Genomic DNA, 24,207 nt, shown 5'->3' with positions numbered 1-24,207 from the left:
AAGTTGTATGATTGCATCTACCCACGGCCTGTGTTACAAAATGTTATATTTCATCACATATTCCCTCTCTCTTATAGGTGGCTTGTATAGGCTTGTATTTCCGTCAGCAGCTCCTGCAGTCCCGTCATCGTGGCGCCTTTGAACTGGCTTATGTGGGCTTTGTTCGCCTCACTGACATGCTATGCAGGTATGTGTTAACGTACAGTGTCGAGGGCTAAAAGGTAATACTGCTCCATGGCTGTGGACATCACTGCACATTACAAGGATAACTTTTGTTCGGCCATGTAATTAGCCAGTAGGCACATCCTTGCGCTGTCACTCTTCATGATACTTTGTTAGGCATTCCTCCTGTGGCACTAATTATTTTGCTGACAATTACTTTACCTACGGTCTTCTTTCATAGTTTGGCTTTTTCTGGCTGTCTTAGTGTGGATGTAAAAATGAAAAAGCCCATTTCTTGGGATGTTTGATACCATACTTTTTTTTTTCATACCGATACTCAATTCTTACTGATACCAGTTACCGATACCACTAGTACATACAATTTCCCCCAAAAATGACAGATAATTTTAAAGAAAGACATATAAATCCCAATATAGTATGTTTCCTTAAAACTGCATGAAATAATGGAAAATTGATATTTGTAATTTCTAGTTCTTGATTGTAAACTGGCCACTAGAGGGCGCTACCTGGTATCGGTGGTACTCGTCCATCCCTGCCCATTTCAATTCAGTTATGTTCCAATTGGAGTTGTATCTAAATAAGCAAAATCTGCTCATAGCGGAATTTTATTTTAAGGCTCAGATTAAAATACTCTGTGGGTTCTGTTTGTGAGGTCGGGAGGCCATTGTGAAAAACAACCAACAGATTACAATTAGCATAGCTCCATAATGTGCTACTACACCAGCACCCAAATGATGCAAAGTAATGGAAAGTGTCATAGCTTAAATTCAGATTCATTATTTTGTGACCAGATACATTGGAAATGTAGTTAAGTACCAATCAGAAAATCACCACAAAAATAACTATATGAATAATGACAACAACAACATAGCAATACGTTACAATGGAGGAACTGTAACTAAAATGACATCTTGTTTAATGGGTCGGCTTCAACATCAACAATACGATTGTTTCCTTCCTTGAAATGCATTGAATGTTCCAAATAAAGTTCTATCTTAGATATTCTTTTAGTAGGTTCCCATCCGCATGTCATGTTCCAATATTTCTGGACGTGACTATATTTCTTACTTCATCTTAAGCCTCCCCCCCTGAATGGCACGTGGAAGGCACGTGAAATGAGACAAAATACTGGTGAAGCAGTGTTCCAAACCATCCTACTGGTCAAAATCTCTGCTTTTGTTATTGTAGAAGTACATCAGAGAGGGCCAGTGTCTTGTAAAATAATGGTTAAGTTCTAGTGGTTGTGTGATGTGTGTGTGTTCTGCTCTGGGCTTGTGTGTATGCATTTCTGTATTTCAGGAAGGGAAGAGCAGTGCGGGGATGGTATGCAGGCTGTGTGCCGGGTTATGGGGTGTTGATTGCAGGGTGCTTAACCACAGCCTTTTGATGCTGTGTCTTGGGATCTGGCACTGGTGCGCTCCATCGTGTTTGCACTCTCAGACGCTGTCTCCTTTGTGTTGGTTCCTTTTTCCTTCCCTGCCACCATCATTTCTCAGTTTTTGTCTCTCCTTTGGTCATTTTTATATGTACAATATGTGTCAGAAATGTTGCCACAAAGCATATACTGTAATTAAAATTTAAACTATGAGTTTTCCTATCCACATAATTTTTTTTTGTAGTTTGTTGCATTCAGTGGATAAGAAGAGGCAAGACCACCCCACCTTCTTTTCAAAGTACTTGGAAAGAAGTGTTAAGCTATGTATTAGAACAGAGGTGGGCAACCTCGGTCCTCGAGGGCCGGAGTCCTGCAGGTTTTGGAGGTTTCTCACTTCCAACACAAGCTGATTCCAATCAACAGCATCGTTATCAGGCTCATGGAGAGCTTGCTGATGAGCTGATCATATATCAGCTGTGTTGGAGAAGGGCAGCATGCAAAACCTGCAGGACTCCGGCCCTCGATGCCTACCTCTGTAATTAGAACCTGCAAAGACGACGGAGGCCCATGGTCATACTGTGTGTGTGTGTGTGTGTGTGTGTGTAAGGAGTGGCAGTAAAGTCCTGCAACAGCTTCCAGCCAGCTGGCTGTCCGAGGTTCTGGAAGAGGTCAAATCCAGTGACCCGTCATCCAAACTGTGCGCCACACGACGCAGCGCAGGAATACCCTTCTATATTCAGGTGATGATGCTTCATTTAGTCATACTAACATACTAAGGTCATTTTAGATGGTCATCATACCCCAGTGTTTTTTGTTGTTGTTGTAAATGAAAATCCTAAAATAATATTTTTTCTATACATATATAACTATTTGGAGGAACTGAATTGAGCCACAATAAATTTAACATATTCCCTATTAAGATATCAATTAATTGACTGTCAAAATAAGTCAGAACACACCATGTAAACTAACAAAAAAGATCCAGCCATCCAGGAATGAAATGACATTCCATCCTTATGCTCCCGAGTTTCATTATCCCTCATTTGTTTCTTATCTGTCGACATTGTTTCATAGAAATGTGTTTTTATAATCCCGTTAACAACAAAAAGTGGCAGAGGGTGGAATATTTCTGGGGAAAACATCATAATCCTATTCTTGTTCTCGTTTACCCGTAAATGAAGTTGCAATCAGCAGTTCTCGGCATGCAGCTGTAGCACCCATGCTGGAAGAACATGAGGATTCCAATCCTCATTTCTCTTTCACCTAAATAACACACACCATCGTTGTCCTTTGGGTAACCCCACTTATTAGTCACCACTCCCACACACCTACTGTATAATTTGTCCTGACTAAAGCTTCTTTGACACATGAATTACTCTCTCACGCTTTTTTGAACCATTGTCCTCTCATATTTTTTTCTGAATGCTGATGTTAAGACTTGACTTGAGACAGCTGTTTTATTGCAGTAATTCTGTAAAGTAAAAGGTATTTTGTGTCACCTCAACTCCAAATTGATGTCTTGCAAGCTGATATGTGCTGTACAGTATGCCCATTTACATGTAGAAGTAGATTATCATATCTATAAAAGGTTGTATTTAGATTATTCCCAGTTTTTTGTTAATGCTGCTCAATTTATTATTTTTTTAAATCTTATCTTTAAACTAGCAGCAACAAATTGTGTAACCAGGGATGTGATTTTTCCGCTAATTCGCGGAATTCCGCTTTTTTTTTATCTCCCCCCCCCCCAAAAAAAAAAATTCAGATTTTTTTATTTATTTATTTATTTAGTAGTTCATTGTGTATGCACATGACTCCGACAGATAACATCTTCTGCTATAACAAAGACATTTGTGGTATGCTCTAATATGAGTTACTTTTCATTTGGTCATGATACAATTATTTGTTCATGAAATTTGAACTCTTCAACATTATTTATGTGTTAACTTAGTAATCACATTAGTTAGATATGATGATATTCTCAGTGATAGTTTTTAAAAGCAAAGGCAGTCCAATGTTTTTGAATGTGACTGATTTTGAGTTGACTAAAACTGCCATTTTATATGGGATAGTTCAATATACATTGAAAATTTATGCTGTTGTTTTGTCTATTTCTTTGTCATGTGAGTGCATTGAAAGTACTTAAAAACACGGAACCTAGCCTGGACCTAGCTGGGTGCCAGCGGCCCCCAGACCCCCGGCTAAATTTTCAGATAATTTCACTTTGGTCAAATCACATCCCTGTGTAACTTATATACTATAGAAAGCAAGTGTGGCTGTTAAAATGCAACTTTCTCATCTGATAAAATGGCCAACTCTACCATTACAACTAAAGAAAAATGTTCAAAAATATGGATATACTACACCAAAAGTATTTTTAAACTAATTTCTGAAGAGCCCTAAATTACAATTTTGTACAGTACTGCAAAAATAATGAGGCAATATTCCCAGCATGATTATGTGGAGCTATTTTCTTGTTTCTGTTTTGAAACTTTTGTGTCTGCCGTGTTGGTATTTGTTCTCTGCAGGCTCTTCTTTCTTCTGAGCCAAAGTCGTCCAGTTGCAGTCTGTTAAAAATGACCATGAGAGAGCTGATTACCCTCGCGATGCCAAGTGCTGACAGAAATACAGATGCTTCCACTGTCCCTCAGGTTTGTAAGCTCTTTGTATCTTGTCATTGTCTGTATTGACAGCTTTTTTTTGCTGTGACATTGCGATGGCAATATATTTGAAATGTTTGCGCCTAGCAGACTTTTAATGAATGTGATTTAGCTCGTCCACCTTTAAGAGCACCTGTGCCATTAGTAGCATTCGTTTTGCTTGCTATATTAACAACAGTGTGACTTGTTGTATCTTTACAGGTCCATGCTTTGAACATCCTGAGAGCTCTTTACAGGGACACTCGTTTGGGAGAAAACATCATTTGTTTTGTGTCGGATGGAATGCAGGCTGCTGTACTTGGCTTCACCTCTCCTATCTGGGCAGTGAGTCTCCTATCTGGGCATGAAGTCTCAAATATAACACGGCTACTTTATTTTTCAGTAAAAAGAGTTTTACATGCGTTTGGTTTTGTCAAGCTAACATACTAGTCTCAACTCTCCCATGAGAGATATGCAATTTATAGCTGTAAAACTGCATGGAGATGCTGAAGCGTGTGTCAATATATTTTCATACTCTGTTTTTATTTCAGGTCAGGAATTCTTCAACTCTTCTCTTCAGCACTCTGATCACAAGGATCTTTGGAGTGAAGAAAGGGAGGGATGAGCACTCGAAAAAAAACAGGTCTGCCTCTTTTCCCTTCTTGGGGTAGAATGAAATGTTTACATTGGCATGCAGTTTGTATAGATCTGTTGTCATTCACATGCAAATTGTGTAAATAGCATCACAAGGTCACAATTACTAGTTTCAAAATAGTTAGCATTTACTGTACTCAGCAATCTGTATTTTGGAATTTCAACTTTGGGCCAATTTAGAGTCAGAATAAACATTTCGAGTAGACAATGTAAACATTTTTACTGTGCAATTGATATCAAACACCACCAGGGGACACTATTGTAATACTACAGTGGGTCCTTTTTTTCCCAACCCCTCTTCCTAACCTCATCATCTTTAAATTCGGCATTATTTGCATTGCATGCAACTCAAAACAAGGACTAATGCATCCACAAATGTTGAATGTTGTACTCTAAGGACCCAATTTACTAAAAGTTTGCTAGTGCTAAAAACTGGCTGATCAACTAACCAATCACAACCAGGATTAAGTCTAACCTACCTTGTTGCGTAGTTCATTTTGCATACTGTGCAAAAAGCATATGCAAATTGATTTATATACCAAGCACAACATGATTTATCAAACCTGAGACAATTTGTTTGGCTTTGTCTTTAGATAGTGTATCGTAATGGCAGGTTTAAACCAGGATGCAAACCATTGACAAAGTGTGGCGCAAACAAAATGAAAAGCAGAGTAATTTTACGCTTTTGTAAAATTATTTTTGAAATGCTAAGCAAAATTTATTGTAACATTTTGTCAATTGAGCAATGTCATTGTGGAGCTTCTGAATTGTCTAAGGGTTGACTTGTTGGAGCCAGTCACAAGAAGGAGTCATGCCATCTCACCCATGTCAAAACCCCTTTCAACTCCGGATTTACGTGTGCCTGGGTCATTTGAGTGTGCAATTAGTGCTGGTCTCTGCTACAGCAGTTTTCCGGGTGTGCTGTTCCAAATTTTGAACTCAATATCAGACCAGATGTGCTCATACCTGTACATCCCAGTTTGCCGCACACTTAGGGCGAGCTAACGCAAATAGAGCATTTTCATGAGGTTACTGACTTCCTCCAAACACTTGTTGCCAACAACACACACAATCTGTTAGAAGTGAGTGAACATGCAATTTAGCGCCTGCTATTTGGGACCTTCATAAATCAGGCCTCGTATGTCTCATTACAAGGACGATGACATTCCAAATGACTGTTGGTTACATACAGTAGTGACAATTAAAAGATCAGTTAAACCTTGCAGGGAGCTTCTTATCAAACAACAAATGTGAACACTCATTTGTCAAGTGCTGTTTCCACATATGGTATATTTGCTGTGTTTTATCTAACTTGATGCAAAGATTGAGAAACTTTGCTTTGTGTAACTGTTTCTGATAATGATTGATTATTGTATAATTGAATGATTACATTCAGCAGGCATTGACAATGAAAAGGTCTGATTGGTTGTAGAACACTATGGCTTTCTTTATTAGACCAAGTTGGTATTGTAGAGTTTCACAAGCATTTCACTGTGTTTCTGTTGGCTCACTTTCTAAAGGCCTCTGACTAGCCAGGCCAAGGCTGCTTCTGTTTATCTAGTCTTTCATTCACTTTCTCTTTTTCTTCCGCGCCACTTTAAGGTATTCCTCCTCATGACTGCTGGATCCGTCTTTGTTATTACTGTCTGCCTGGGTTTATTTCTTGCATGTGGCAGAGTTTAATAGTTTAAAACATAAGTAGAAGATGTTTGCTAATAAAAAAAAAAGGCATAATTATGTTTTGTCATACTTTTAAATCAGTTTTTGTTATTAAAAAAAAATGAAGCTAATTGTAGTTCAGTTAGGACTCTGTCAATATACTCTGAATGGGCGTTTGCCGATGGAAAATATTAACCATAAATTAATTGTTGTTATTTTTACGATTTGGTGAATTTGTCTCAATGCTCTGAACTGTTTGAGTGCCAATGTTAAACTGAGCAAATTAATTGGCCCTTTGGAGTTGCCACAAAGAAGGTCAGCGAAGGTCAGGCCTTAGATGACGTCATGTTGTTGTTCAGACCACAAAGTCTTGAATCAACAGTGCCTTTGGTGGTTGCAGTCAAATTGTGCACTCAATTTTTGTTTGATTGCTTCAGGATAGAATTATTGATCAGTCAGTTCTACACAGTTGACCAAATGCTGCATGATAGGCAGTTTTTCCTCGTTTGTCTGTGTAGGCTTTTGTGGGGTCTTTTAAAACTGAAAGAAAGCTACATTATTTACCACCTTGTTTTTTTTAAAAATAAGACTTTGTTTCTTTCCTTTTGCATAAATTTCCACCCGTGTATTTTACTTGAATCCAGATGTAACTGCTCCATTAACTGAGCCCAGACTAAGGCCTCTCCGCTTCGTGACCTTGCATTGATGTCTGTCTGATATCATCTTTAACATAAATACAACCAGCTGACACAGAAAGATTGCGTAGCTTACCAAGTTCCATCGGAATCATCCAGCCTTATCACGCCTAGAGAAACTGCCCATTTATCCTGCATAAAATGTAATTTGTAATACTATCAGTGGATAGAGAAAGTTTACACACCCTTTTCAAATGACAGATTTTTGTGATAGCGGCTCTCATTGTTCAAAGGTATTATTCGGGAGAAGGGTGCAGAAGAATGTCTAAGGCAATCAATATATACACAGTGAAGACAGTCATTAAGTGTTGAAAATTTTGCACGACAGTGACATTATCGTGAACTGGGCATCCCTCCAAAATTTGTGCAAACGCAAGAAGAAAACATGGTCATGAAGGCTGCCAAGAGAGTGGCAACAACATTGAAGGACGTGGAGAAAAAAAAGTACTAGCTGTACATCCCCCCTCTTCTTCATATGTCTGGGCTGTAAACCCAGCAAATTTTGACAAAAAAACACTCTTGAACCCTTCCAGATATATTTGGTAAAATATTTTACATTCTGATAAAACCAAGCTTGAACTTTTTGGTCGGTCATAATTCCAAGAGGTGTTTTTGGCGCAAACACAACACCGCTCATCACCCCAAAATAAAAAAACTTGGTGGCAGAGTCATGTTTTGCGGCTATTTTGGCAGCGGTTCCAAATACCAACAGTTTCCAATAACTGTCATTTATAGGAACAATCATTGCTTTAAAGCAAAACATGTCATGAAAAGCATACGAGAAATGTTTATTTGGGGTTAATCAGAGATACTTCAAATCGTGGCAGGTGTGTTCTGACACCACGAGCTGGACTGTGATTTGCTAATTCCAAGCATAACCACATCAGTTATAAGAGGCTGTGCACACTTGTGAATTACATTATCTCAATTGTGTATTTTTACTTCCCCTCCTTAGAAGATTTCATGTTTTTTCACTCGAGCTGTACAGGTTATAGGTCGTACAAAGCTCTTTAAAGAATAACTGATCTATGAGTTGTCTAACTTATTTCAATCTGAAATACACTCTACCAACTCTTAACCGTTGTTTTTACGTAGACCTCCAAATGTCTTCTTTCTCCTCCTGCATGACCTCTTACCCCCATATACCTCATCTATTCTACACTGACATAACCCTTGACCTTTGACTTGGAAGCAGCACACTCTTGTCTGAAAAAGCTCTCATTAGTGAGGAGAGTAAAGAACATGCCTATGTGCACATTTTATTTTGAAACTCGTGTTCTTGCATGTGTAAATAGTGATTGGTTTTAGCTCTCACCTTGAACAGCTTAAGCAAAACAGGCTCAAATTTGTTTCTGATTTGAAAAAAATTGTGAAGGTGAAAGCAATCAATGTTGTGTTGTCATATGATTGTTTTCTCTTTCAAATTGTACTAATTTTGTCCTTCCGCCAAAACACTTAAAGTATAACTGGTTTTATCCGGCAGTTCTAACTAAAAAGGTGGAATAATCATTAATAAACGCACAGTGTTGGAATTGTTGTTACTTTTCACGTGTGTTTGTTTGTGTATTTAGTTATGTACCAGCATCATTTAAACCTATTGGTGAGCTTTGTGGAGTTTTTGCATGATAAAGGTGGATGAAAGACTTATTTCTATTTATTTATTTATTTAGAGAACACCGCTGGCCTGAAGAAATATTCACAAGAAATCATTCATCCCTACACCAATGTCTTTTTTAAATGGCACTAAGTAGCACTGTTTTTTTTTTCAAAAAATGTATTAGGTATCAAATCTTTTTTTTTTTCCTCTTTATAATATTGGTAAGGAGACAGTATTGGATGCTGATCTGAAAGCTGTGTTTAAAAAATAATTTCTGTTTATATGGAAACAGACAAATAAAATTCTATTAAATTTTTAATTTTTATTTTATTTTTTTATTTATGAATTATTTATTTAGCATTTGTAGCCCAATAAATGTGTTCCTTTCTGCTTCTGTGTCTTGCCTTAGAATGACTGGTCGAGAGTTTTTCACTCGATTTCCCGCCCTGTATCCATTTCTTCTTAACCAGCTGAAGGAGGCAGCTGTCTCAGTGGAAAGGTGAGGGGTTGACTTTCTCATGCATATTTTTGTTCAGTTAATGCACCAGTTCAATAAAGGATACAATTACCGCTAGTTTTGAAATTATCTTCTTCAAAACAAACATTTTATGTGTGGAACAAGGTCAAGACCTTTGAACTCAGCATTTCATGAAAAGAACGCCGTGTCGTGCTCAGTTCACTAATTCGATTAGCCGATTTCAGGAAAATTACAAAACACAGCAAATTTGTCACCAACTTTAGGTTAGTGTTTCTGCAGTGAAGGGTTGGGTCCTCTGAGACTCTTCTGCCTTATCTTTCCCCGCTTGGACAAAACTCCCCCTTTTAAAAGCATTTGAATCATCCAACAGCTCTCCAGGCAGCTTTATCTTACTTTAGATCCAATTAATTGAGGACTCTTTCACAATCCCCCTAACTCCCTTAGCTGGTTGTTTAAACATTCATGGATTTCCCACGGAACCTAATCTCAACGTTATGACTTGGCCGACATCATCTTCAGTATATCAAGCGACCTAAACCTCACTAAGAATTGTAGAAACAAACAACAGGAATTAAGAGAGAGTAATCGCTGTTAGTGACACTTAAATATGGTGTAAAAGTTCAAACATTTCACTCTATAACTGTCTGCCTGTGTGTTTCTTGTCCAAATATCGATGTAAGGTTAGTCTTACCTACTAACATTGTCTTCCAAATTTAGCCATTGCGTTTGTTCTACTTTTATGTACCGGTAGCTAGCTGCTGTATGTTTTTTTGTAGCACTAGCTACCGTCATCTTAAGCACAGTCATCAGTTTGCAGCTGTGTGATTTATCATGCCCTCACTCTAAAATCAGAATAATTAATAAAAAAGAATAAATTGTGATTTCATTTTTTGTCATACCCCCTTTATTTGTGGTTATATTAACCTTAAGACTATTGAATTGAAATCCATTACATATATATTAGCAAGTAAAATGCGGTTTGATTTAGTGTCTTTATTTATTGAGCAAATGTAAAATCCTTTAGCCGAGCCGTTGCATTCTAGTATGCTGTGTAAAGTGTGGCAAATCCTCTTCTCTTGATGTATAATCAGTAGAATATTTCATCCTTGAGCTGAACTTTAAACAAGCTCAGAAGAAATTAAAATATTGCCCAATTCCAAGGTCTGAATCTGATTTCCTAATTTCCTATTGATTTCTGTTTTTATACAGTTCAGGCCAAAAGTTTGGACACGCCTTCTCATGCAATTAATTTTCTATATTTTCATAACTACTTACATTGCTGATTCTCACTGAAGGCATCAAAACGATGAATGAACACATGTGGTGTTATGTACTTTAAAAAAAAAAAGGAAAAAAAGTGAAATAATCAAACAAATGTTTTATGTTCTAGTTTTTTCAAAATAGACACTCTTTTCTCTGATGATTTTTTGCACTCTTGGCATTCCATGAGCTTCAAGAGTAGTCACCTGAAATGGTTTTCTAACAATATTGAATGAGTTCCTAGAGGTGAGAATGCAAAGAGTGGCTATTTTGAAGAAACTCGAATCTAAAACATGTTTTCAGTTATTTCATTTAAGTACATAACTCCACATGTTCATTTTTTGGTTTCGATGCCTTCAGTGAGCATCTACAATGTAAATAGTAATGAGAATAAAGCAAACACACTGAATGAGATGTTTGTGTGTGTGTGTGTGTGTCCAAACTTTTGGCCTGTACTGTATAAGTTTTTAGTGACAAATAAAATATCAATGTGTTTGAAAACCAGAAAGAACTCGCAGATTCCTAAACCGCAATAGATATTACAAAAATAATAAAAAGGGCGGTATATAACTGTAACTGTAACTATAACTGTATCCCTATATGTTTAGTGACAGTGGTCAAGTGAAGCTGCATCCCAGTCTCTTCCTGCTGCTGCTGGTGCTCAGCCGACTCTACCCATCTCCAATGGATGGCTCCTCTTCACCTTTGGGACTTGCCCCGTTCATGCCATTCATCATCAGGTAAGGAGGAGGCAGGCACACACTAAAATCCAGGTGGTGGTTCTCCCGGACATGCTGATAAAACAGAGTGCATAATCACAGATGGCAAGGAATCAACATCAACAGCAATAAATTAGAAGTAGTAACATGTTCTCTAACAATAGCTCAAGACCTCTCCATTTATTTCCTGTTGAAGATTTACAGTATTTTTACCACATGATGGTGATGATGCCTGTTGATGACAGTGACTTAGTTGAGTGACTGCCTTCATTTTTTTTTTTCTTCTTTGGACAGCATGTCATCTAAATCTTTCTGAAAATTCCAGCAAAAAACACAGATGCTTTTTAAAGCCGAAATTATTGTTTGCCTCGTTGCCACAGCGTCTTGAACGTGTTCCAGCTCAAGCGTCAAGCGTGGCACTTTGGTTTGCAGGCAACAAGTGAATGACACATTTAAGCACGCTTTGGATGCCAGAGTTGATTTCTAATGAGCACATGAGAAGAAAATGGAGGAAATAAAACACATTTGCAAAATAATTTGGAATCCCTTCCAAATGACATCAATGTATATAAATAAATACTACGTGCATATTTGTGTGTGTTTTTTAGAACAAATCTAATTTGGATGAACTGTTGGTGATTTCAAATCTAAATGTGTGTATATCTGCGCAAACGCTCGCAATGTAGCCTGACAGACCAACTCAATGTTTGTTTGTTTTTCGCTATAAGATTTGAAGTGCCCTTGAGCAAGTATGAGATCTGTGTGGGCTGCCTTAGCGGCCAACTTTATGTTCCATCTGCAGCTCCTCCCTCTTGTCATCACTATCAATGAGAATGTGGTTTGCAGGCAACTGGAATGCCCTATCGCATCAAGAGGGTCACGCACCTGCTCACTCAACCACGATAAACTTCTCAAACAGAGTTTTACTGAGCTGTACTGCCTTTCTAAGTATGGAAACATACAATCATCAAGACAAAACACATGTAGTCTAAACGTTGTATGTCGGATTATTTATTTTCTTTTGCTTTTGCACTGGTTCCTCTGCAAATTATACACAAAGTTGTATTCCCACAAGATATCTTTTGTTATTATTTCATCTATCTGGTTTAAACTCAGGACACCAATGATGCTATAAATTAAACATGTATGTTGTTGTTTTTTTTCCTTTCATTTTAACAGTAATATTGTTACAGTCTATGGCTGTGTTCACATGGTCAGCTTGAAGATTTTCCAAATTTCAGTCTTTGTGGTCTGTTACAGCTTTTTGGTATGTCATTTGAAATGTGTGCACTGGTTTCACGAGTGTGACACAACATGTACGGGGGGGGGGATTCAATTTAATATATTAATGCTGACTCTTGGGCTCTACACTGTAGATGAGTGCTGATTTAAAAAATAATGTACAATGTAGGATGAAGGCATCAGAATGCCTGACCAAGTCAACTGGTGTTACTTTGACAGGCTTCGGATTGTGTGTTGGATGTGCACCCCTTCCCTTGGGCGTCGGACTGAATGGGAAGACTTTCAAGGAGCCCCAATCATGTTGGGGCCCCATTATTTCTTAAAAAAATAAATAATAATAAATTGGTTGTCATAGCGCAAACATTGGCCTTAACTAGTACAAGCGTTTGGAATGTCCTGAAAAAGAAATAAACTACTGTCGTACTCGGCACACAGACATCAAATGGGCACATAAGGGAAACAACAGCAGTTGATGCCTTTTGAGAGCTGTAAAGACCCTCCTAAAACAACTAACTGTTAGTAACATTAGCAACAACCCCCAGTGGCCAGGAGTAAATATATCACGTTACTGTTAAAAGTATAGAGGCTACACGAAATATGAGTCTATATTTGCTGCATGGATATTCATAACAATTTTATTTCTTAATGTTTACTTGTAATGTCCTCGTGAGTGGCTCAGAAGAGAGGACATGGAAATAAATGGGAAATAAATACACACTTGTAAATTATATTCATTTATTCAAACATACTATTCTGATTAATATTGTGTTTGTGGAATAATAATTAAGCAGAATAATCGACCTGTTTTTAGTCATCTCGGGGGGGGGGGGCTGCCGTTGTGTCCTGCACTGAAATTGGCCCGCACGGGTTCAACTTGCCGCGGCTCACTTTTTGGGCTTGGTCACATGACGTTGGCAAGGTCATCCCTTGAGCACTTAAACATCAGTTTCAATCAAAAGCAGGTGGCAGTATAGGACAAAGTAGCAGCCCCCGGAGTTGGCTAAAAACAGGTGAAATATTTTTGCTTAAAGGGGAAGTCAAATACAAAAAAATCTATAAATGAAGCAGAAAAATACACCCATTTTTATCTTATGCTGCTGCAATTTTGCTGCTGTCTGTCAACTGTAAATTGCATCACAGTGCCTAAGGGCTCAGGTAATGATCATACGGCTCACCTGTTTTCTGGGTTTGGTCATGTGACATTTGCTAACTGAGCCCTTAGGGACTGTAATCGACGGCAAAATGGCCACCCTCTTTGAGATGGATAAACACGAGTGAAGTTTTCTGCTTAATTCTTATTCCACAAATGCAATATTAATCAAAATACTGTGTTTAGACTAATGGTGGCACATATAGCAAAGACAATTTTTGACTTGACTTCTGCTTTAAAGAGAGTTTGTAACCTCCTAAAACAAACAGAAAGAGGCAAGGTGACAAGCTGAAAAAGAATCGCAGGCTTGAATCAGTTATTGTAAATGATTTGCAGTTCGTCTTATCATTTATGAAATCTCACTTGAACCGTTGTATTGTTTTGTTGAACTGTTCCATGACTATTTACTTATACACAAACTGGTCTTTCATAATAAACAGCAATGATATCCTCTAAGTTGTATATCAGATCCAAATACGTAGTACCTCAAATGAAAAACTTTTGATTTATCTTATTTTGATGTCAAACCCAAATATTTTTAGTCTACAAAAAACAAATAAAGTAACACGCCGTTTCAATTCCTTGGGAGAAGAGTGTAAGATCCTTTTACCTTGTGCTAGGAAAATGCTGTTTATGTTTTGAAAATATCCATGTATGTGTGGACATGGCCTTAGTTGGAAGTTTTTGTTTTTAAAAAGTTTTGTTGTTTGTGCTGTCTAATGTCAGACTTAGTGATTAGATTGTGACTGGTTTTATCTGAACTGCGCTCTGTTTACTGGGGAGTAAAGCTTTCAGGCGAATGGGAAACTGTGGTGCTAACCTTCATTTTTGACATTCCTGAGATGGAGAAGTCTGCAAATATTATTCAGACATGTTCATCTACTGCACCTGCAAATCAGACCTGACCTGGAAATCAAACCCCCCTCGTGCATTTAGCAATAGAGGCACTGAACCTAATTTCTTAGCGTTTGACAGGTATTCCCATCAGTATGTCATGAATTGAATGCCTTACTTTTCTTTCACCCTGTACACAATAAAAAAAAAAACTCACATTATACTATATAAAGAAGTATGAATGAATAAAAAAAGGCATACTCTCAACAATACTCATACCATAAAATCCATAAAACACACCTGTTATACAATAAGCCCCGTGTATAATACTTGTGTACAATATGGTCCCCCGATTTGCTGGCATCCTTTATTGTCAGAGTAAATAATAGGAATGAATAAAGATTAAAAACATACCACTAAAGTGTAAATGGTTTTAAAGGTATAATCCAACAAATTTGTTTTGGCCTGTCCGGAACGTTTCTGGACGGAGACTCAATGTTTCAAGCCACGGAGGCAAGCGACTAACGGTGGCATATTCAAATATCACTGTGCCAACCCCCGCTCCTGATTGGTGGACTGGTTCCGCGAATGTCTTAGGAGTTTGATTCCTGTGTCTTTTCTGCATATGCAAATTTGGCTGGTTTCACGCTCGTTCCTGGTTGGCTGCTGTACTCGGCTTCCTCGTGCGTTAGTTTTGAATGGTGTGTTTACAAACAACTGAAATCCGTCGGACCATACCTTTTTTTAAACCCAGGTTAAAAACTATTCTCTTTACCCAACTCTGTGATTAATGTATTTGTAAGTATTGTTAAAATAATGTTTTCAAAAATGTTGTTCTTGTACTGTATGCTCTATTAGTCATTTTAATTAGCTATTCTTTTTAACTAACTGGTTTTAAATATACTTTTAATTACAATATGTGGCAAATAATGAGTTGCATTGTGTATAAAATTCGCTATGAATCAGTGAATCTATTTATTTATTTTTTTATCATGGGGTCTTAAATTGAGATCATGATGACTTCCAAAACCCATGCATCCACATAAAAAAAAAAAGTAATTTTAATTAGCTATTCTTTTTAACTAACTGGTTTTAAATATACTTTTAATTACAATATGTGGCAAATAATGAGTTGCATTGTGTATAAAATTCGCTATGAATCAGTGAATCTATTTTTTTTTATTCATGGGGTCTTAAATTGAGATCAAGAAGAACAAAACCCATGCATCCACATAAAAAAAAAAATAAATAAAAAAATAAACTATCCAGTCAAGCCATACACAATACGTGTATAAGTTAGAAGAAACAATTATTGCAGTTTACTATATTCATCTTAGTTTGGCATCCCACTATTTCTTACTTTTATTGTAAACTAGCAATTCTGTTCTCATAAATAAATGGCCATTTCAAAAATACCTTTTTTTGCTAAATTTATCACATCTGTGGTTGTCTTTTCACTAACATCTGGATCCTGCCTTGCTGCGTCACTATCAGAGAAGTTATGTGGTGAATGTTTCCACCCAAATGAAGACCACATGTTGAAGATGTGAAAATAGTTGGTAGTTGTCTCTTCCACCGTCCCTTCGCCCAACGTATCTTCATCTGGCATGTGCAAACATGTTTGATGAATGCGAATAAGTGTTTCTCCTTGCACATCATCTTGATCCACCAACTGCAGAAGTTTTTCCCAGAACCTGTTTACATTTTGCAAGTTATGCTTACATGTAGAATGATGTCCACATCAAAAAAGAATAACATGCAGATGAATGTGTTCTTTAGAATTGATGTGCTCTCATTCTGAGCAACTGCTAACACGTATCTTATCTCCAACAATGTCTGTATTTTTCCTCTCCCGCATTCTCGTTTAATGGCAAAGCCTTAGAGTTCCATGATTTATGAAGCCAGTCCAGACAGCTCTCCTCCCTTCTTGCTTTTACTATACTCCCATCACATTTCTCATTTATGTTCATAGGGCTCAGCAATGTGCATTCACTGTATTGTTTCCAAAGGTGAAACTTTCTTTCCTTTTCCTTTTTATTTTGCCTTATCTTTTATATCACCCACATTTTAACGAAATACTGGCTCATGTCAAAATTGACGGTACACAGTGGCACATGCATCACAAGTGTTTGAACTCAAAATACAGTGAAACCTTGAAGCTAAAACACCCTAAAAATCAAGTAATACGAAAGCACTAAATAAGCTTAAAAATTTTGGGGAGCGTGAACTGTTTTATGTCACACGAACTTCATCTACGTACATTGAGATTTTAGCCTATCTCTCAGATTAAAATCTTGGTTTGTCAATGTCAAAAGATGTAACTGGTTTTATTCTGGTATGTTCCTACTTTGTTCCCATTGGGGCGAGCTCGATTGGAGTGTCTCAGGCAGAGCTGGGATTTAACAACTTTTTGTGAACAAAGGATTTGACTTGGACTTAAGGTTTTTTTCTTCTTCCAGTTTGAAGTTCATTTTTGTTTAATATGAGATGGGTAGTGAAGGGCTCCAAATAAAAAAAAAAATTAGGGCCCCAATTTGGCCAGGGTCTGTCTTTGACTGACACACAATTAAAAAAAAAAACAAGTGAAGATACTTGTACAACAATTAAATTAATAATCCATAGTGTTACTTTAAAAAAAAAACTGTACAATTAGTAGGTTTTATGTTGGCAGCTATTTGACGTCTAGAACGAATTATTCCAAATATAATTGATGTTAACGGCAAATCATATTTTGACAGTCAACCCATCAACGATTTGCAATGGATGTTAGTTGAAGTTCCACTTTCTACTACTATAGAAGAAGTAGAAGAAATTTGTATCGAAATATGAAACTCACACTTTTGTCTTCCGAAGTATTAACTAACGAAAGTAATAAAATATGAATGTAAATTGATTGATTTACATGGCTTCATATACTATACATATTGGATTGTAAACACTGTGAATGATGTTCTGTTTTACTTTTCTTTTCTGTGCAAGTAAATAGAGGCTGAGAGGTTGTTTTTGTTTTTGTGCAATAGTATTACTTTCAGGGATCTACATTTTGTGTGAATGGCCAAATGGAGCCCTCTCATTTGAAATGAGTCACCACTCCACTTCCTAACTTGTGTTCATTCCCTAGTGACACACTTGGGTTCTTGAGCTTGTTTATCCAACAACATGCTGCAGTCTTGTGTGCAGGAAACCATTTGACCCGTTTTTCTTTCAAATGAAGCCCAGATGAGACTCACCCATGCCAGTCAACAACCTTCATACTGACCCCAATGGGCACAGCTCTGTTGCTAAAATTACACAGTTCCAAACTGTCATTTCCTTTCACAAGAGTTTCATTGGGACAAATTACAAAAGATAGTTAACATATGCGCCTTAACCGGCAAGCGGTCGGGGGCACAATAAGGAGCGTGAAAGTTTGGCTAGCTCTGCATTTAAATAAATAGTCATATAAAGCAAACAGTTTGTGTTTGAAACCTGCATGTGTTGTGATTTCATTATTTACGTGATTGTTGTTTATTCGGTCCTCAAGCTTTCTATCTCTTTCCATTTTTTGATGCAGAATGTGATTTGTTAGAAATTGAAAATGTATCTGTGCTTACCTTTTGCCAAAACCAAAATAGTTAGCTTTCCTTTTCATCTCTGCATGCCTTTTGTAATGATTTATTGCCACTTCACATAGCTTCCAGGCTTCCACTGATGTTTGCCTAGCTAAACCAGCCTTTTTTTTGGGTGCAAATTTTAATACCATTCCAGACTGTAGAAACGCATAAACACCCCTTAAAGTTTGTCCCTCGCTAACATTGGCTCTTAAGGTAGTAAGGTAGTATTGTGCGCAGGTGTCTAATAAGGTTGAAGCACTATTTATTTGTATCACATAACGCACCATGTAGAACACAGCAGGTCCGTCAATCCGTTAATGACGGACGGCCATTTTGTTGACGATTGACGAGAAACTTGCCGAAAATTGTCAAACTAAGCCTTGACGGAAGAGGGATTTTTGTCCGTCAATGTCATCGTCAATCTGTCAATATATTTGGCAATCCGTCAATGACGGACATCGCATTTTGCTGACAGATTGACAAATGATGATTGACGGACGCTCATTTTGCTGAACAATCGACGAATGACAGATTGATGTTTCGGCTTGAAATATTGACGGATTGACGATGACGGAAGGGTGTCCTGACTGTTGACGATTGCCGAATGACGGACGGGCAAAATTCATTGACTCGACCCACCTCTGGAACACATCAGCTGCGGAGCGGTAGTCTTTTGTGTCATCTGGTCTTCTTTGGATGGAATTATTTTACACCGTTAAATATTTAATCTGGATCTGAAACTAAATGAAACTTTTGTTTTGCATAGCAAACACAAACATTGTAAACGGCTTAGCACTATAGCTAGCATAGCAATTCTGCAATCTGGTATACTAGACCAGTGGTCCCCAACCTTTTTTCTGCCACGGACCAGTTTATACAAGTCCATAACTTTGGATGATTAAAAATATGCTACAACAACAAACACAAATCCACTATGTATTTTGTATGAATCTTTACTAACAGCACAAGCGCCATACAAAGGGTAACATCAATGTCCAGTTGTCCACTATGGTAACACTTATCATGAATGATATGAGCAAAACACATTAATTGCAAAAACACAGTGTGAAGCAAACCTAACTTTGCAAACGTAGAATACTAAATAACATTAAACAAGAAACTATGTGGTCATCATAACAATGCTTCTGGTCATGTGCAGACAATTTAGTAACCGTGACTGTTGTTTCGGTGTGTGTGATTGTTTGTCTTGCAGATGTGGCCGTTCAGCTGTTTATCGTACAAGAGAAATGGCAGCACGAGCCCTAGTTCCTTTTGTACTTATCACCCAGGTCTCATCAACTGTACTCTCTTTGCTTCAAGAGCTTCCTCAAGACCCAGGACCGCAAATCCAGCACAATTACATTCATGGGACCCTACTACAGGTTTGTTTATTTTTTAGCAAATGCTTTTAACTCATTCACTCCCAGCCATTTTCACTGAAGCAATTCCCTTTGCTCCCAGCTGTTTTACTGGATTTTGACAGATTTTTCAAGGACCACAGAATATTACGGTATATTAATATAAAAACATAGAACCTGCCAAAAGACCAGACCTGTAAATGACTTAAAGGTAAATAGAACCTGTCTGACAAAGCCAAAGATCTCAGAAAGCTACCAATACAAAAACATGTTTTTAAAAATGCCATGATCCAAAAATATATACATGTATTACACACATTCATACATATACCGTACCCCTAAATTGTTTGAAGTGCATGAAAACAGCCGGTATGTGTATTTATTTTAAACAAGAATACAGAGAACTCTCAAGGCTTTTTATATATATTTTTACTGCTTTATTGGTTTGTTTGTCTTTGCCTAATTGGCTGCAGCCCACATTTCATAGGTAGGCCAATTTATGTGCCTTTATGTTTTACTGGACCAAGCCATGAATTGACATAACATTTTTCGCTCTAGCAAAAAGTGTGTTTGTGTGCGCATGTGCATGCATGCTCACTGCATCATGTGGTCAGTCTGTGGTTGCGGCAGGAGGAGGGACAGCGGGGCAGGCTGATAACAGAGTCTGAATGGAGCTCACATCCACCACCACTATTTTTACCAAGCCAAAATACGGATTAAGGTTCTTTGCAACACAGATTCACATACGGAAATACACACATACAAGTTGTAAACCTACTGGAGAATAGTGTGCATTATGTTGCACTGGTCGTTTTTTTTTTTTTTTAAATACACATTGTTGACTTCAATAAATGAAACATACACACAACAAATAATGTATATTAGATGACCTCATTTGCATCAACTGACCTTTTGAGCACTTAGTAGACTATTTTTTTTTTCTGATCAAAATAATAGAATTGCCAATACATGCTTTTATGGACATTGGTGTGCGCAGTGTAATTACATTAAATATCCTGCCTGCCTCTGTACTTCATTTTGTAAGGAGGAACAAGGGGGCTGCATTTTCTATAAATATTCCACTTTCTCCTTTCTTTTCTGGACTGAGCCGGTAAAACTCCTCCCATGCAGGGACTTTCCAGCCCAGTCAATGAATTGAACTGGGAAGTTTGAATGTAATGAAGAGCAACACGTGGCTTCCCGTCAAACGGCTTCTTATGAGTTGCGGTAGTCACATTTGCTACTGTTTTCAAGGATGTAAACAGAATTACTAATGACTATAATACGCCTCAACAGGGGGAAAGTCTGATGATCCTGCCCTGAAGAGATTGATTTTGTCAATCAATCGCAGCACCACATAGTCGTGGTGAAGTTGCGTTCTGGGTCAAAGCTATTTTGTACGACTTAATTTATCGCTTGCGATGATCCACACGTCAATTTTTCTTAATTAATCAGCGTCACCTGGTGATGACAGGAAGCATCTAAAAAAAATTCCAGCGTCTTACATTAAGTCACCCCTAATCTGATTATTTTTACATTTGGATCAAGCATGGTAGAAAATATTTGACTCAATATATTATGCTAATGCTAGCATTGGTCCGGAATCCTTTACCTCCAAAATCATCAATTTTTCAGGAGACCCCCCAAAAAAAGCCACGTGTGTTCAATCATTAACATTGCATCGCCAAAAAGTGCAAGCTATTTTCAATGCTTTAGAATGGTGAAATATTAAATGTATCAAATTGTGACATAGGTAGTTTCGGCCTGATGTCAGCAATATTAAAAACTTGATAGGACATCTCACCTGTTTTGTTAGAGGTAGCTAAAGTCAACGCTTAGATTATTAGCTGCATGTTCTGCATTCATTCATTAATGAATAAATAATTATTATGATCTTGTTGCTGAGTTGAAACAATTGAGGTTTATTTTTAGTTACAACAAATGCAGTAGTGTCAAAACTGAGACCTTGCTGGTTTGCATTGCACTGAAAGTCCATTTGGAAATCAGTGTCATTGCTGATTTTTATTTTTTATGATAACTTTGCTCTCAAAAATTAAATACAATTAACAATTGCCAACTTTTACCAACAGAAAAACAGTCCAATGATTGGATATTATAATGGATATAAAAAGTCATCACATCCCTGTTCAAATGCCAGTTTTTTTTTTGTGATATAAAGCATTTCAAAACGTTTTCCACCGTTAATGTGACCTATAACATAATTGGAAAAATAAATCGAGAGGGAAGTAAAAGTGAACAACTGAGATAATCGGTTTGTTGTGTGTGTATAACCTTTTAAAACTTGGAATGCGGCTGTGTTCACAATTAATCAATCACACTCAAACTAATGTTACAGAGGGGTCAACACACACACACCTGCTACCATTTAAAGTGCCTATAAAAGTTCAATTGTTCTAGTAGGCTTTTCCTGACATTTTTGTAATCACAATCCATGATCGGCAGAGAGCTTCCACTGCATGGGATCTTATGTTTCAAAGGTATCAGTTGGGAGAAGAGTACCGGTAGATAAAAAAATACCCAAGGGATTAAATATACCATTTAAGACAGTCATCATCAAGTGGATAAAATATGGCACAACATTACTGACAACTGAAAAGACAAAAAGAAAACTGGTCAGGAAAGCTGATAGCAAGATTTAGAAATTAGTGTCAAGTCATTTATTTTTACTTTCCCTATCCAATACATTTTTTGTTTCAGTTAGATAGGTTATAGGTCAAATTCATGGTGAAAACGGGTTTGAAATGATTTTTATTGGAATATTTTTTTTTACATTACAAAAACCTTGCAGAATTGTGCTCAGTTTTTATATCCACCATAAGACGTTAGCCATCCCCGAGTAGCACATTTTCAACATTGAAAAGCATTTGAATGGTTCCATATTTGGTTTGGGATTCCGTTTGACACTGGCTCTTGTAATGGAAAAGCCCTTTATAAAATGACAGCATAAGAAAGAGGGTCCGACTCCAACGCTCTGCATGGTGTTTTTGTGAGCCAGTGGGTGTTGCCTTGGAGTGGAGACTGCAGGAGAGCAGAAGGGGCAGGCCAGGCTCAGTGCTACGTGGTCAGCCTGGTTTTTCCCCACGTTGCCTTCCCTGCATAGTGTAATGAATGGCTTCCTATTGGTCTGTGGCCATGGCCCAGACCTAAAGAGTATACTTACCAAGGCCCAGAATACACACCCCAGCCAGCCAGCCAGTCAGCCACCCAGCCAGTCAGCTAGTTAGCCAGTGTTCTGGCCTTTGAACATTCTCCACCACCAGGGCATCATACACACTTCACGTCACCGTAACTTGAGCATTCTATTTTATGGATGAAATGTATTCACACATTCAAGCAAGTCACAATGATAGCTAAAAAACGCGTCACCATATTTATTAGGGATGTGCCCAAAAATTGATTCTCATAAGAATCTCAATTCTCATTTAGTACGATTCAGAATCGATTTTAAATGCCCCAAAATCAATTTTATTTAAATTATTTTATACGGTCTTGCCCTTGTTTGTGTGTGCCTTTATTCGGAGCGCTGTTATACACGATTTGGCCACTTAGGGGTAGTGTGGTTCCGTGCGTTCTGATGCACTGTTAAGTTGTAGTAGCCACATTAGAGTAGAAGGAAAAAAGTCACAATCAAGTTATGCCAATAAAAGTTTTTTATTTATTTTTATTTATTTTTTTGTAGCGTATCAAGAGCATATGCATGTGAGTAATGTTAAGATGCTTCTCTGTATACATTCCTGAAGCTTTTTGTATGAATACCTGTTGTTTTGAGTGATAAAAGTGCAGCGAGTAGCGCACTAATTAGCGTTAGCAAGTCAATGGCACTTTCCGTTGTGCCTTGAGCTCGCTACGTTCAGGAAACGAGCTAAACAACGTGCGTTTGTGTTTAAGTGTGCACTGTGTGGAATTTTCTTCGTTTTGTTTCTTTAGTACATTTTAATGTCTCCATTTGTCATTCTGTTCTGCAAACCAGACTGGAGTAGCTCATGACAATTCTACAAATTGAAGCAGAAATCATTGTCAATCAAATAAATTTGAATAAAATATCGTTCTGAATCGAAAATCAATTCTGAATCGAATCGCAAACCCAAAAATCGGAATTGAATTGAATCGCACACCATTAATAGCCAATAACCATCACCCGAAGAAAATGAGCAAATTCTGACCGTTACATAATGAAGTATGTTTACATGTGTACTTGAATGTTTTTGCAGGTGCTCTTTCTGCTTCAATCTTACCAGAGTGAGTCACACAGACCCCTGCCAGCAGGAAATGGAATCGCTGGAGCTGTCCTTCAGCGCATGTGGCTCGCCTCTCGGTAATCTTAGACACATGCACGTACAGATAAGCATCCCTCAGTCCCTCCCAACTCCCCCAGCAGAAGAATAGTTCCTTGTCCTTCCAGTCGTCCCCTCCCTGACCATGCCCCCTTCATGTCCTGCCGAGGCTTCAATTTCAAAGGGACTGCTTTCCGTCCTACCTGGACACCCCCATCCTATCCTCTACCTTTGGACCTCTTACCCCAAAATTAAGGTCTTGAGATGGAGCACAGATTAGTGCGCGGCTGCACCCCTCCCCCCTCTTTTTATTTCCTAGCAGGGGTCAGTGCAGGGTCTCTGTTCTCATCTGTTCACCAGAGAACACAGGGTCACTGGGTTAGCAACAGTAGCCCTGCTAGCTTCGCATGGTTACACTGATGAGTCTTAATTAGGATGAAAGGTGAATTCTTGCTTAGCAAAGCAGACAGCTTCTTTTT

At 37.8% G+C, this 24,207-nt stretch overlaps 1 protein-coding gene across 2 annotated transcripts in view; it reads left to right on the top strand.

Annotated features, from left to right (window-relative positions):
- thada (THADA armadillo repeat containing) overlaps positions 1–24,207 on the top strand; it is a 70,146-nt gene that overhangs the window by 14,672 nt on the left and 31,267 nt on the right. For both annotated transcript variants that reach the window (XM_077582212.1, XM_077582211.1), the window contains 9 exons: positions 78–187; positions 2,166–2,298; positions 4,084–4,206; positions 4,417–4,539; positions 4,746–4,837; positions 9,209–9,298; positions 11,146–11,277; positions 19,289–19,457; positions 23,666–23,769. In XM_077582212.1, the coding sequence (XP_077438338.1) occupies positions 78–187; positions 2,166–2,298; positions 4,084–4,206; positions 4,417–4,539; positions 4,746–4,837; positions 9,209–9,298; positions 11,146–11,277; positions 19,289–19,457; positions 23,666–23,769 (1,076 nt within the window). The remainder of the gene's footprint in view (positions 1–77; positions 188–2,165; positions 2,299–4,083; positions 4,207–4,416; positions 4,540–4,745; positions 4,838–9,208; positions 9,299–11,145; positions 11,278–19,288; positions 19,458–23,665; positions 23,770–24,207) is intronic.

Source organism: Vanacampus margaritifer, chromosome 12, assembly GCF_051991255.1.
Source record: "Vanacampus margaritifer isolate UIUO_Vmar chromosome 12, RoL_Vmar_1.0, whole genome shotgun sequence".
NCBI classification, from domain to species: Eukaryota; Metazoa; Chordata; class Actinopteri; order Syngnathiformes; family Syngnathidae; genus Vanacampus; species Vanacampus margaritifer.
The sequence above is the reverse complement of the archived record's forward strand: the minus strand, read 5'-3'. Positions and strand labels throughout refer to the sequence as shown.